The 13,599-nt window shown below is 46.5% G+C and overlaps 2 protein-coding genes across 2 annotated transcripts in view; both read left to right on the forward strand.

Annotated features, from left to right (window-relative positions):
* Positions 1 to 300: 300 nt before the first annotated feature.
* On the forward strand, positions 301 to 3,289 carry LOC308497830 (ribosome assembly protein METTL17, mitochondrial-like; the record flags this gene model as incomplete). Its single annotated transcript, XM_081048933.1, is given in 9 exon segments — positions 301 to 307; positions 941 to 1,011; positions 1,202 to 1,309; positions 1,570 to 1,638; positions 2,311 to 2,341; positions 2,344 to 2,360; positions 2,611 to 2,703; positions 2,926 to 3,110; positions 3,184 to 3,289. Coding segments are annotated over 9 exon segments (687 nt in total).
* A 1,657-nt stretch (positions 3,290 to 4,946) lies between these two features.
* Positions 4,947 to 13,599, forward strand: part of STXBP6 (syntaxin binding protein 6) — a 284,040-nt gene continuing 275,387 nt past the window's right edge. The window contains exons 1-4 of the mRNA XM_081047366.1: positions 4,947 to 5,213; positions 5,394 to 5,524; positions 5,760 to 5,810; positions 6,253 to 6,379. Of these exons, the coding sequence (XP_080903492.1) occupies positions 5,099 to 5,213; positions 5,394 to 5,524; positions 5,760 to 5,810; positions 6,253 to 6,379 (424 nt within the window). The 5' untranslated portion in view covers positions 4,947 to 5,098. The remainder of the gene's footprint in view (positions 5,214 to 5,393; positions 5,525 to 5,759; positions 5,811 to 6,252; positions 6,380 to 13,599) is intronic.

Here is a 13,599-nt window from a genome sequence, read left to right on the forward strand (position 1 = left end):
GTGACCCTGCCCTGGTCCTAAGAGACAGGCTCTCCTTTCAGCTACTATCTCCGACCACCTCAGGTAATCAACCCTACACTGACCTTTCCCACCCTAAGGAGAACCACACTCCTCCTGGATTCATCCTGGACCCTGATTCAGATTGGAGCAACTCAATATTACACAGGAAACCAGAGCAGCAAAAGGAAAAAAAAAAAAAAAAGTTTCCTGGCCTACAGTGTCCTAATCTTGCTCAGTAAGGTTTTCTTAAATATAGAACTTGAAGCCCATTTCAAGTGGATAGGTTTGGGTAAGATAAACATGGCAGGTAGCCCAATATCCTCCCTGCCCTTTTAAATATTTGCTTACCCTATGAGGAGGGAGAAATTTTCCTATACCCTTTTACGTTCTGTCAGCTGGTCTGACAATTTCATTGACATAGGAGAGGTTAACAAGAGCAAATAATCAGATATAACTACATGCATATGCTCAGGAACCCTGCATACAGGAGTGGTTCAGAGACAGAAAGGTAAAATGAGGTATATGTGACAAACAGGTAAAGAATGAGGTAAGGTGCCCTGAGGCTTCAGAGGAAAGGAGAGAACTTCTCAGTAGATAAGAACAGATGTTCAGTAATTAGAAGTTTGCTCTGCCCTATAGATAGGCCATAAAATGTTTTTTCTGGTAATAACTATGATGGGCAAGACCCCCAATTTAAATTCTTCAAGGGAAAGGTAAAAGTTTCTCTTGAGCCCACAGGTACTAATTGCCTTCAGCTCAAAATAATTCACATGCCAAAGTGTCTCATCTTGGGGAGGCCTGTTCTGAACCCCGATACCCTACTTTCTTTCACTCTCGCCTAGCATTTTCCTTTATTGTCGGCGCCATGTTTCTCTTCAGGATATCCCCTCAGTTTATACCTATACACTCATAGTTGTCACACTTCTCCTTTCCTCCACAGGTGGTTCAGAATCTGGAGAACCTTATGTTCCAAGTGTCTTTTTCAGACAGTTTCTACCTGTATCACCCAAGGCAAGTGGCAATGTGTAGAGTGTGCCAGCTAAGTGCGGAATTTGGCAGATGGAAAAGTGTGGCCTCGGCTTTGCAACCCAGCAGTGAGTGTCAGAAGAGAAAAGGCCGCAGAAGAAATCTAGGGAGCTAGACTGTCGTGCTCTTGGCAGGGGAGGTGTCGAGTCTGTGGTGTCCCTGTCTTGCTCCTCAGGGACAGTTCAATGTGGTGGTCTCCGCCTTTTCCCTGAGTGAACTGCCCAGCAAGGCTGAGCGAGCTGAGGTCGTTCAAACCCTGTGGCGCAAGACAAGTAATCTTCTGGTGAGCTGAAATCCCTTTTCCCTTCAAGTTTTAAGGCAGCTTCATGGTTTCCATGCCTTTCCTTCCATCCATTGGAGCTTGTCTTCGTTCTTTTCTCCCGCCCAGAATCCTTGGTCCCTCTTTTACGGTCTCCATCCCCATCTTGTATACAATACCATTTCGTTTAGGACCACTATTCCATCTGTGAATGTTCTTACAGAGCTACATTTATGTTTTCATGTAGTTCAGGGCCTCTGCTCAGTTTCCCCTTTTGTGAACAGATACTGGTGGAGAATGGAACAAAAGCTGGGCACTGCCTGCTCATGGAAGCCAGGGACCTCGTCCTTAAGGTGAGGTTCTTTCCCTTCTCCCCCCTCCTTTGCACCTATCATCTGTCACCAATTACTGGTACTCCTTTGAAAACTGAAGAGACTCTGTCATACAATGGTAAGGGTGACTCAGGTTAGTAGGCCTATGAAGTCATTATGCTATAGGGTAATGGTTGGCAAACGAGGGCCTGTGGATCAAATCCAGCCTGTCACCTGTGTCCGTATGAGCCAGGCTTATTTGAGTGTCTCTTGTGTATGGGTGCTTTCACACTACAAACGGTAGAGATGAATAGTTGGGACAGAAACAGATTTTGCCTATTCTCTGGGCCTTTAAAACAAAGTTTGCCAACCCCTGATCTAGGACATTGCTGAGCCAAGAACCTTATTTCTTTGGGACTATATGAGCCAGTGTATGGTCATAAATTTAATTGTCCTGGAGTGGGATTTGTTTGAGAGTGGCGGTTGCTGACAAGGAGAGCACCATCCTATGTGCCAAGTTCCTGCCTTTCTCCTGCTGCAAAGAGAAAGTTCTTTGTTTGGAGTATTAGAGAAGCAGCCAGCTTAACTCAAAGAACATAGTTAATAATTACCAGAATTGAATTTAAAGGAGTCCTCAACTGACTGATTGCGCAGATTGACTTATAAGAGTAGACCCCTCCGGCCCAGCTTAATTTTTTTTTTTTTTTATTTCAGGGAAAGGAGAAGTCACCTCTGGACCCTCGACCAGGTTTGTCTTTGCCCCAGTGAGTATTAGTTCCACCTTTCCCAGCATGGAAAGATTTGAGCTCAGCTGTGGCAGGACAAGTGAGAGGGCAAAGCTAAGCCACCCTCCACTGCTTTGTGTCCCTATCGGGTTTCTTAGTGGTTCCACTGCTCTCCCTACCCCCGTTCTTATGCTCTCTTATCCCTTCCGGACCATTTAACTCTTAGTTTTTCAGTTTTATGATGTATGGTTCTTTTGTCTCACCGCATGTCTTTTATGTGTGTTTACAGTGTCCTCCTAAACTTCCGTGTCCCCAGTTGACAGCCTCCGAGCCCCTCGCCTGTAGCTTTTCCCAGGCTTACCATCCCATCCCCTTCAGCTGGGTATGTACCCTGGGAGCATTGTAGCAAGGAGAAAATAGACTGGGAACGAAGGATGAGAAAGAATCGGAGGTGGGAGGAGTTGGAAAATTCAGAGAATAGCCTGGAGATTTTAGGGCCTGAATGTGCGTGACATAAAATATGAAAGTGCTGCAGGAATGAGGGTCAAAAAATTTTTTTCCCCATATTTTTTTCCTCTAAGCAGTCTCTCTGTGCTTATCTTAGAACAAGCAGCCAAAGGAGGAAAAGTTCTCAATGGTGATCCTTGCCCGAGGGTCTACAGAGGAGGCTAATCGCTGGCCCCGGATCACTCAGCCTGTCCTTAAACGGCCACGCCATGTGCATTGTCACCTGTGCTGTCCAGATGGGCACAGGCAGCATGTTGTGATCACAGCCCGCCGATACGGCAGGTATAGAGACTATGACCAGAGTTAGTGGGAGGTAGCAGGAACCTGCAGCCCACACTGACCTTTCCTTCCGTAGGGATTTGTATCGCTATGCCCGTGTCAGCTCCTGGGGAGATCTTTTACCTGTGAGCACACCGTCTGCGCTTCCCCCGGCCGCTGCTGAAGATCCCCCTGAGAGCTGACAAGGATGTTGTGGGGACAGAGCCAGGAGTGCAGTTTCCAGGCTCTCAGCCTCACATGAAAAGGTACTCGCTCAGATCGTAAATGGCCTTCAACTGTGATTGGATGGCCATCAGCTGTGGCTAGTTGGCCGTCAGCTGTAACCAGTGAGCCATTGGGCACTAATATAACTGCCATGGCTACGCTAGCAGAAAATGGGGGCTAGCAAGAAGATGGTGGCTGAGCCTGCAAGTGGCAGAGTGAGGGTTGCGGATCGTGTGGCTCCTGTTTCCTGTTTCTCCAACCCAGCCACAGGCGAGACTATAGTGGTGTGACTCCCCTATCTATGGCTCCGTGGGTGTTCTTTTTGGCCTCACAATGTCCTGCGTTCTTGTGTGGGGAGCGGGACCAGAGACTCCACATGCCGCCCTGCATGACACATGGCTCAGCAAGCAGGGTCTCCCGCACAACAGATGTGTACTCAGAGTTTTCTTCTATCATGCCTGCCAACACTAGAGCTACCTGGTATCCAGGAGGGGAGTGCTGGTACCCTACATATCTGTTTGTTTGAGGTTTTAATAATAACAATTAAAAGTTTTCTAAGAATGGAAATGGATCTTGTGATTCTTAAAAGGTATGGGGGTCTGCCCTGCAATGAAGTGAATCCTCAGATTTCCAGTGCCTGTCTTCCCACCCAGCTCTCAAGCTCACCCGCTCCTGTAAGAATAAGAATACTACAGCTTCTCCCAGAGACCAGGACTTCCCAAGGAAGTAACTGCAGGAGTGAGGAAAGCCGGCCCAGCACTCTGAGAACTGGCTCAGCAGGTCTCAGGGCTGGTAGGCCACCTGAATAGGGGACCAGCAGCTGCCAAGCCTCGAGTTTTTTCTCCCTCCGTCCTTCCCTTTCGTCTTTCTCAGGGTTCATCAGCTCCCCCAGAGTTTGCTTCATACATTTCCCTCCAGAGGGGACCCCATCAGGACTGCATCTTCATTTCCACGCGTTTGCCCAGGCAGGGGCCTTCCATGTACTTGGTTCATTTCTCAGTTTTCCCCAAGCCTTGCTGTTTCACAGCTAGAACAACTTTCTTTGTATTAAAACTCTGAGTCCTAACACAATACATTCAGGAAACAGGCACAGTCAGAAGTTGTAACAATATCAATGCTGTAATTCTGGAGACTTCAACGCCCCACTAGACATTTCCATACCTGGAGCTATTTTTCCGGGGTTACAGGAAAGAGGAGTCCCCTCATCTACTAGTTCTCAGAGTGGTGGCAGTGCCACCTCTCAGCCCCACCTCTTACTTACCCGCTGGTGGCCCCAAATCCCCTCTGAAAGGGTACATCCAGGTATCAGCATAGCAATCTAAGACTTGGGTTGGAGTGGAAGGCTTAGATCAAATGTCCTGAGTGATGCAGGACCAGGTTGTCCCCAACGCAAAACAGCTAGGAAGTAGCTACCATAGACTGGATTAGACCAGCCCCAGGCATGAACTAAATCCACAGCCCTTGGATTAGTCATGGAACTGGAGGAGAGAAGAGACAGCACAGGGCTGTGCCTGACAGGGAGTCTGGACTTTCTGGTTTCCAAGTTCAGGAGGCGTGAGCCAGGGGAGGGGCCTCCCTGTAGGGAGAGGGCGGGAAGCTGGGCAGGGCCCCAGTCAGCTATGCAAGGCTGCATAAGCAGAGGCAGCCCAGAACAGAGAGGATCACAACAGTCTCCAGAATCTCGGGAGTGGACACTGCAGCTCGGACCACCTAAGGCACCACTCCTGCTCCAAAGCTTGGAACTCCATTTGTCATTCGGGGGCCTCTGCTTATCCTGTAACCCAAGGATGGAACCATTACTAGGAGTAAAAATTGGCTGCCTGTTTGCTCTGCTGGCTCTCACCCTGGTCTGTGGCCTCATTCCCATCTGCTTCAAATGGTTCCAGATCGAGGGAGCCACAGGTATAGCCCTCTCTCATCCTTGCCCCATAACCTAAGTCTGACTTCCCTATTCTGCTATCCTGACTCCTTGCTCTGATTCTCGCCATCCCCAGGCTTGGGATGTTGGGTGCTGCCTGTTGCTCTTTAGTCGCCTCTGTCCATCTCCTCATCAACTGGATTGTAACTCCTGCTTCTCATCAGGTCGTCACCGCCGGGTCCTCAGCCTCCTGGGCTGCGTTTCCGCTGGTGTTTTCCTGGGAGCAGGGTTCATGCACATGACCGCTGAAGCCCTGGAGGGACTTGAATCCGAGATCCAGAAGTTCATGATGCAGGTGAGCAGTGAGTCGTAGGCTTGGGAGACCAGAATGATGAACAGAAGCAAGAGAAGAAGGGGGAAGTGACGGAGCCAAGGACCAGGGTGCAATGACAGGGAAGATGGCAGCCTGTGTCGTGTGGAATGATGACAACAGCTCAGCTTGGGCTTTAAGGAAATCAGTGGAGCTGAAGGGACAGGACAGGAAGCGAGCTGCTCCATACCTGATCTAATTTCTGGTTTTTTCTCCCTAGAACAGGACAGAGAGTGAGGGAAATTTTTCTGGTGATGCTAGTTCAGATCAGGTAAGTATCTCCCACCAGCCCCTACCTACAGGGTGAGGAAAACTGGAGATTTCTGTCATACCCCTACCCTTCTGAGGGGAGGATGTGAGAAATTCCAGGAATCCCTCTGCTCCTCAGCTCAGACCCTGGGGAAAGGAGTTGACCAGATCCTTCTGGGTATATGACACCCCAGACAGAGCTCCTGCTTTGCTCTCATTCTTTGCACCCTCTGACTTGCTTCACATCATTTTTCCGTACTTCTCACCCTACTGATACTGTGTCCCTGGTACACAAGGGTCCTCTGGTATCTTGTTGCATGTCCATATCTCCTCTGGGCTTCGCTCCCCAACGCTTTTTACGTTCTAGTCCCATGTTTCCCGTTCTCTTCAGTCTGCCATCCCACGTCCATCCACTGCTCTTCTTCCATCCTTTCCCATCTCACAGCCCCTCTCTCTGTTCCCAGACGAACTATCCCTACGGAGAGCTCATCATCTCCCTGGGATTCTTCTTGGTCTTCCTTTTGGAGTCGCTGGCATTGCAGTGCCATCCTGAAGCTGCTGGAGGATCAAAAGTGCAGGAGGAGGAGTGCGGTGAGGCTCATGTCCTTGGACTCCACAGCCATGGATCTCTCCCCTCACCCTCACGCAGTCCCTTCCGCGCGCTCATCCTCCTGCTCTCACTCTCCTTTCACTCAGTGTTTGAAGGTCTAGCTGTGGGGCTGCAGACGACAGTAGTGGCTACCGTGCAGCTCTGTGTTGCTGTCCTGGCTCACAAGGGGCTCGTGGCGTTTGGTGTAGGACTGCGGCTGGTGCAGACAGGCACTGGAACACGAAGGGCAGCGCTCTCCATTTTGTCATTCGCTCTCATGTCCCCCCTGGGTGTAGCCATAGGGCTGGCTGTGGCTGGAGGAAACTCTGAAGGGGGGCGAGGCTTAGCCCAGGCTGTGTTAGAGGGTGTGGCAGCTGGTACCTTCCTGTATGTCACCTTCCTAGAAATTCTGCCCCGGGAGCTAGCTGGCCCTGAGGCCCCTCTGGCCAAGTGGGGCTGTGTGGCCGCTGGTTTTGCCTTCATGGCCCTTATTGCATTGTGGGCCTGAGATTTCTGACTTCTGATGGACCTCTCTCTAATGATCTCCCAAATGGCTTCGGCCCTCAGACATTTCTCTCCAGAGACTAAGTGCAATTCACTAGGCATCATCCCCGTGAACTGGTCCCCAGCTTTTCCTACGTGAGATCCCATTGCTCACCCAGGACGGAGAAAAGGATGTTTATTTTAGGTTGAGTGCCTATACATTGGAGAACTGATTTAAAGACCATCACTCTAGATTTGACTCTTGTCCCATTTTTGCTATCTTGTGTAATAAAATGTCCATTTTACCCTTCCCTTCAGCCATGCCGTGCTTCATCTCTCCGGGTTGCAGAAGAGCTGCCAGGTAGAGTGGGGAGTGGGAAGGGTGAGTGTTAGACACAGTCTTTTCTTCTGGATTCAGAGCCCCTAGCCACTTTGTCGATTGCAGCCATGCCCCCCGGATATGGGAGCATTGCTAAAATTCCAACCTTACAGGTGTTGAAATATTGAGCCAGAGTTCCCAGCATTTAAAGAGAAGAGGTTTAAAAACACCATGGGGATCTAGATTGTTCCCTACACTAACCAGTCCCACCCCACTCGCAGTACCTGTTGTCAGCCGTCCCCAGCATGTCCAACAGACTCTGAAGATCAGGCGAGATGGAGCCTATTTTCATCTGATTCCTATTTTTCACACTGAGCCCTGTGTGGCCTCGAGGGCATGATTGCTCTTTGAGCCTCTGTTTCCTTCCAGCTTCCTTGTGCTGAGGGATTAAGAGGCAGTGTGTTTGGAGAGGGGAAAAGGTGCCAGATGAATGCTGAGGGTGATTATTTGGCTCTGCCATGTGGTGGCTTTCCTTCTGCCTGTACTACCTGCCACTATGCCCCGTGCCCCACCCCACTGGACCATTTGTCTTTCAGTTGAGTAATCCCTACAATGTTGCTTCTCTTAAAAACAGCACCAATACAGAAACCGATTATCTGGAATTGAGGAGGAGCAGGATGACTGCTGCCCACCTCCTGACCCAAGAGGTGGAGGAATATCTCAGACTTGGTGGAGAAACAGGGAAAGAGAAGGTGTGCCCTGTGAGCTCAGGCACCCTCACCACTTTGCCCCTTTGGATATTGTCAGTGTAGAAGCCCAACTGGCTTTAACATGGGCAAGGTCTCCCGAGTTTTATTGTCTCATTTTGAAAGAGGGCCCAGTTGAGACCCTCGTAGTAGAGGCCTTGCCACATCTGGCCTCACCTTTCCTTGACCTGTAGCTTAATAGATCATCCCCCTGTGGCTTGAGTTTGGAATGTCCCCTGTCCACCCAGTTCCCTCTTTTAGGAAATTACCCTGAAACTTAAGATTAATACCCCTAGACTTATTGATCACAATCTCAATGGTCTACCAGGCTACTCCCATCATTGTCCTGGGTTGCTGACTCCACCAGAGAGCCACATTGCCAGAGGGAAATCTCCATGCAGACCCCCGGAACCATCATGTAGCCTTCAGAGGAATGCCCAGATTTTCCCTTAAATACCCCAATCTGGTCTGAGAATGTTAGGCAGTTTTTGGATGTGTTAACCCACTGCTTTCTTAGACCATCGGTGCTCTGATAATAAGTGCATATTCTAGGACCCAACTCCGGTGTCGATCTATTGGCTGAGTGGCACAGGCAGCACAAGCCCCAGACTCAGTTTGCCTCCAGTTTCAGTTTCACTGGGATAGCCTCGGGGTTCCTCCAGTAAGTCTTTCCGCTGGCGGAGGGTCTCGGGCTACATGGGACTGGATGGAAACCTTGGCACAAGACCAACCTCTGGAAGCAGCTGCCAAGAGTTTCGGCTCACGGAGGTGGCGGTGGCGCCAGGGCCCTTCGTCACAGACGCCCTTCTGCTCAGTTGGGATAGAATAAGTGTTTGCTATGTTTTCCTGCCTCTAGTTACTGGATCCAGAAGCAGGGTGGCCCCAGCATGTACAGCCAGAGGAGTTTGCACTCACCATCTGGGGCTCCTCTTTGAGGGTCATCTGGGGGTCATACTGACCCATTGGCATCAATAGGTCAGGCTGCAATATCCAGCAAGGCATAATACCCCCACCAGTAAGGGGCTCTGGTTGCAAGCTTGCTCTGGTTCTGGAAGCACCTGTGGTTGGCAATATTGTTCCCCAGGAAGCGGGGCCCATCTGCTGCACTGTAGAGACCACCATGTCTGGTTTTGGCCCACTGGCCAATTGTCTGGTGGTTGGCAGACCGTGTATATGGAGTAAGATGACATTGCATCCAAATCTGACACCTAGCTAGGTCTAGTTTATCTGGTGTTCAGATCTGATTCTGGTTTTTCTGGTTTTTGTTTGTCCAATCCAGGGAATACTTGGAGCTGTCTGTGTGTTTAAGTCTGTGTTAAATGTGGCTGCATTTGTTCCAGCTCAATAATGGGATCTAAAGTTTCTATCCCAGTTGTGAGCCTGTTGGGCAAAATATTAGGCTATTGGCAAGATTACGGCTATGAGCCATTGACCAAAAAGAAATTAATGTTCTATTACAGTACTGCTTTGCCAATGTATATATTAAATTCTGGAGAGTGCCGGTCGCTCAATAGTTCATTGAATTATTATATTATTTTGCAACTGGAATTGTTCTGTTAGAGGTCTGGGAAATAGGATGAAATTTCTTATGTACAAGCCTTTATGATAGACTCAAAAGAGAAGGGAACTGAACTGACAGTTCAGTTTAGAGAAAAGGGGACTCCACCCATCTTTTAATCCACTTACCATGTTTCCCTGAAAATAAGACCTAGCTGGACCATCAGCTCTAATGCATCTTTTGGAGCAAAAATTAATATAAGACCCGGTCATTATATTTTATTTTATATTATATTATATTATATTATATTATATTATATTATATTATATTATATTATATTATATTATATTATATTATATTATACAGGGTCTTATATTAAAATAAGACTGAGTCTTATATTAATTTTTGCTCTAAAAGACGCATTAGAGCTGATGGTCCAGCTAGGTCTTATTTTCAGGGGATCTCCGTATTACCAGGAATGCCTGAGGCTAAGGCAACTGAAGAAAAAAGCCATTCTTAGTAACAAGTAGGAGTCCCACAGCCAGATTACCCACCCCTTGTTCTAGACTCTTCAAAATTTTAGGGGCACTTGTAAGATCTTAGGACCTCTCTGCAATTGTTAATAATTCTGTTTATATGTATATGATCTGATATCTGTGCTTGTCTGTGTTTTATATGCAATATAGAGTTTTTGCCTCCAGATGGTATTACCAGATTATGTTTGATTGGCTTAAAGAAAAAAGATTAAGCACTTATGTAAATTTAAATAATAAAAAACTTTTTTAATAATAAAGATTTTTTTCAGGATCATGTGATCTAAGAAAATATTTGATACTAAGCCTGTTTTAACTTTTGGATAAGTAGATATATCTTTTAAGGTTATTAACATTAAACATGGTATCTTTTGTTTTACTTGGGTTTACAAAAATAAATTTATGTTACCTCTGTCACAAAATTTATCAAGAAAATAGCTTGGGTAATAATTAACTTTGAAATTTCATAGCGTTAAGAACTAATAAATTGTTAACTGAGATAAGGTTTTAAATGAAACAATTCAGTAATAATTATGTAGTGTGGATGCTTGGACGTGGTTTCTCAGCATCTGTTGGTAAGATTTTAGTTTTACTAAATTGTGTTAAAAGATAAAAATGATTGAATATTTAGGTATTTCAAAATGATGATGTACTGAAATATTAATTGAAAGGTCTGAGTTCATCTATTTTTGGCTTCTTGTCACAGGAAAGCTAAAAGATGGATTAAGATCTGTTAATAAATATATTGTATTTTATTACAAAAGCCTACACTTTTGAAGGTTACAAAATATGTTCTTGGATTTGCCAATGGAAATGCTAATTACTTGCTTTTAGTTGTCAGTAAAAGTTAAGATTCTGAAGGTTATGGATTCTAATTAATATGAAAGGAAATGATGTGTGTTTTCAAGGAAGGTATAAGGAATGGAAATATATTTTTGAAGGAATTTAAAGAAAGTAGTGTGTCCTAAGGATGGTTATTTCTGAATGAGTGAGAGAAGACAAACTAAGAGGGGTTGGGTAAGTTGTGGAAGGTTTGTAAAGGAAAATCTTGAGAGAATTTTATATATGGTTATGCTAAATGTGATTAATTAAATCAATTTAAATATCAAAAGTAAGCTGGTACAAAATTAAGTTTTCTCTCTCTGCTAAGTAAGGCAAAGTTTGTTAGACTATTCGTCTGCTACTGATGCTATGAAAGTTTTCTGCCTGAAGAGCAAAGATTATATGTGTCATCAAAATAATTTTCTTTATTTTATATTGTCTTAATTAGGTCTTTAGTTACTCAAGAAAACTAAATCTAAGAACTAAGTTTTGCTAACAGTTATGTAAACTTCCATATTTTAGGATAGCTAGAGTTTATGGGTCCTCCTCCATGTCAAATATAAGCCAGTGTAAGGAAGCTTGTTTTCCTTAACCTTAAAGGATATTATGGTAACTCTGCTTATTGTTAGATCGCAGACAAAGAGACTCAGATCCTAGAGGAGGCCAGGGAATTTGTTTAAATGTCTTTAAAAACTGAGACAGGGAAGATTTTTGTTAGCAGTTAATAGAAGGCCAAGGCTAGGGTACCTCAGAGCCATGTAGCAGCACCATAAGAGGAAAAGGATCCTGCTTTGAATGTGGAAGCCCAGGCCATTGGAGTAAGGAGTGTCCTAATCCTCCAAAACAGCTGTGCCCCCTGTGCAAACTAAAAGGGCACTGCAGGAAGGATTCTCCACTGTTCTGAAGGGAGCAGGGACCAACTCTTTCCCTGAAAATGGCTGTGACTGAGACAGGTCTGAGGGTCCCAACAGCCCCCCCCACACACACACAAACACCTGGAGAAAGAGGCTATTCTCATCACAGGGGACGAAATGTGGGTGACCCTTGATGTGACAGGTAAACCTGTTAAACTATGGGAGCCATATATTCTGTCTTGTCTGCTCACTCTGGACCTGCTTTCTCTTAAACTTGCTCAGTTGTATGGATAAATGAAGCCCCTAAATTTGGACTCATACACGAGCCTGTTCCTTACCATTGGCCTATAACTTAGAGGAAATGTAAAATGAGCAAATCAGGCTTTGATTTGGACTCTGGAAAAGTCCTGTCAGGAGACCTCTAAGCCTCGGCTCTAATTGCTGCCCACTGCATTGGATTCTGACCTCAATTCTGTTATGTCCTGTGTTGTTAACTTGGGAGAGGTTCAGCAGTCACTTAGGAAATATGGGGGACCATCACGTCCCCGCCAAACCCCTCTACACATTGTAGCCCTGGAAAGCCAGGGGACCAAGTACTATTAGAAGCCCAGAGTGGGAGAGGTCTCTAACAGATCGGTTCGCCCCTAAGCAGTTCTTCTGAGTAACCCCAATGGTTATCGGTCTTCAGAGAGTCAGTGGCTGGGTCCATTTACCTCACATCAAACCTATTTCATTTAAATCTCCATAGGTCTCCTCCAGAAGGCAGACTGTCACTCCTGTTCATGTGAGCTAACTGAAGACCTTAGTTGCTCTTCAGACAGAACTGCTGGAGCTACTCATTATTGCCTCTTGTGCTCCACCTGGGATGCCTCTTCCCCGGGCTCCGCTAGGGAGAATAGGAAACTAATATGCCATAAACAACCCCCGTTATGATAGATTCCTATGGGCAGGAATAATGCCCACTCTCAGCAGGATGCAGCCAAAAATGGTTCATCGTCCCCTACTCTTGCAACCATACTAATTTTATAGAAGTAAAATTAATAGAAAATGGGAGAATTGAAGCTAGGCCAGGTTGGGGTCCCCATAGTAGAGGCCTCACCGTGTCCCAGCCTCAACTTTCCTTGGATCATCCCCCTGTGTCTTGAGCTCGGAATGTGTCCTGTCCACCCAGTTGCCTGTTTTAGGAAATTACCCTGAAACTTAAGATTAATACCCCTAGACTTATTGATCACAATCTCAATGGTCTACCAGGCTACTCCCATCATTGTCCTGGGTTGCTGACTCCACCAGAGAGCCACATTGCCAGAGGGAAATCTCCATGCAGACCCCCGGAACCATCATGTAGCCTTTAGAGGAATGCTACAGATTTTCCCTTAAATACCCAAGCTGGTCTGAGAATGTTAAGGCAGTTTTTGGATGTGTTAACCCGCTGCCTTCTCAGACCACCAGTGCTCTGATAATAAATGCTGATTCTATGACCCAACTCCTGTCCCGGACTATTATTGCCTAAGCAGCGCAGGCAGCATGAGTCCCGGACTCAGTGGCCTCTGGTTTCAATTTCATTTCTGTCTCTGTCCATCCCATTCCCCTCCCCACAAATTAAGACATGCAAACCTTCTCACAAGCCCAGCTTATACACCCAGGGATCAGTAAGAAGCCAAGCTAAAGGCGAAACTACATAAAAATGTCTGACTCAGGAAATAATTTTCCTGAAGCACCATCTTATCCTGCTTCCCTTCAGTATTCAGCGCACTCCCACGCAGCACCCTGAGAATAGGGCCTGTGTTACAATAATAATAGTTTCCACACAGCACCGCTATGGGTCGGGCACTGTGCTGTTGCTTCCATGTGCATTATCCCACCTCCCCAAGCCCGTCAGGTAGATACCATCCCCATCGTAGGTCCAGGGAAGCGCAGGCAGGAAACAAGTAACTTGAGCATATAGCTAGCTGGGCTTTAAACCCATG

Source organism: Rhinolophus hipposideros, assembly GCF_964194185.1.
Source record: "Rhinolophus hipposideros genome assembly, chromosome: 5".
In the NCBI taxonomy this organism is placed as follows: Eukaryota; Metazoa; Chordata; class Mammalia; order Chiroptera; family Rhinolophidae; genus Rhinolophus; species Rhinolophus hipposideros.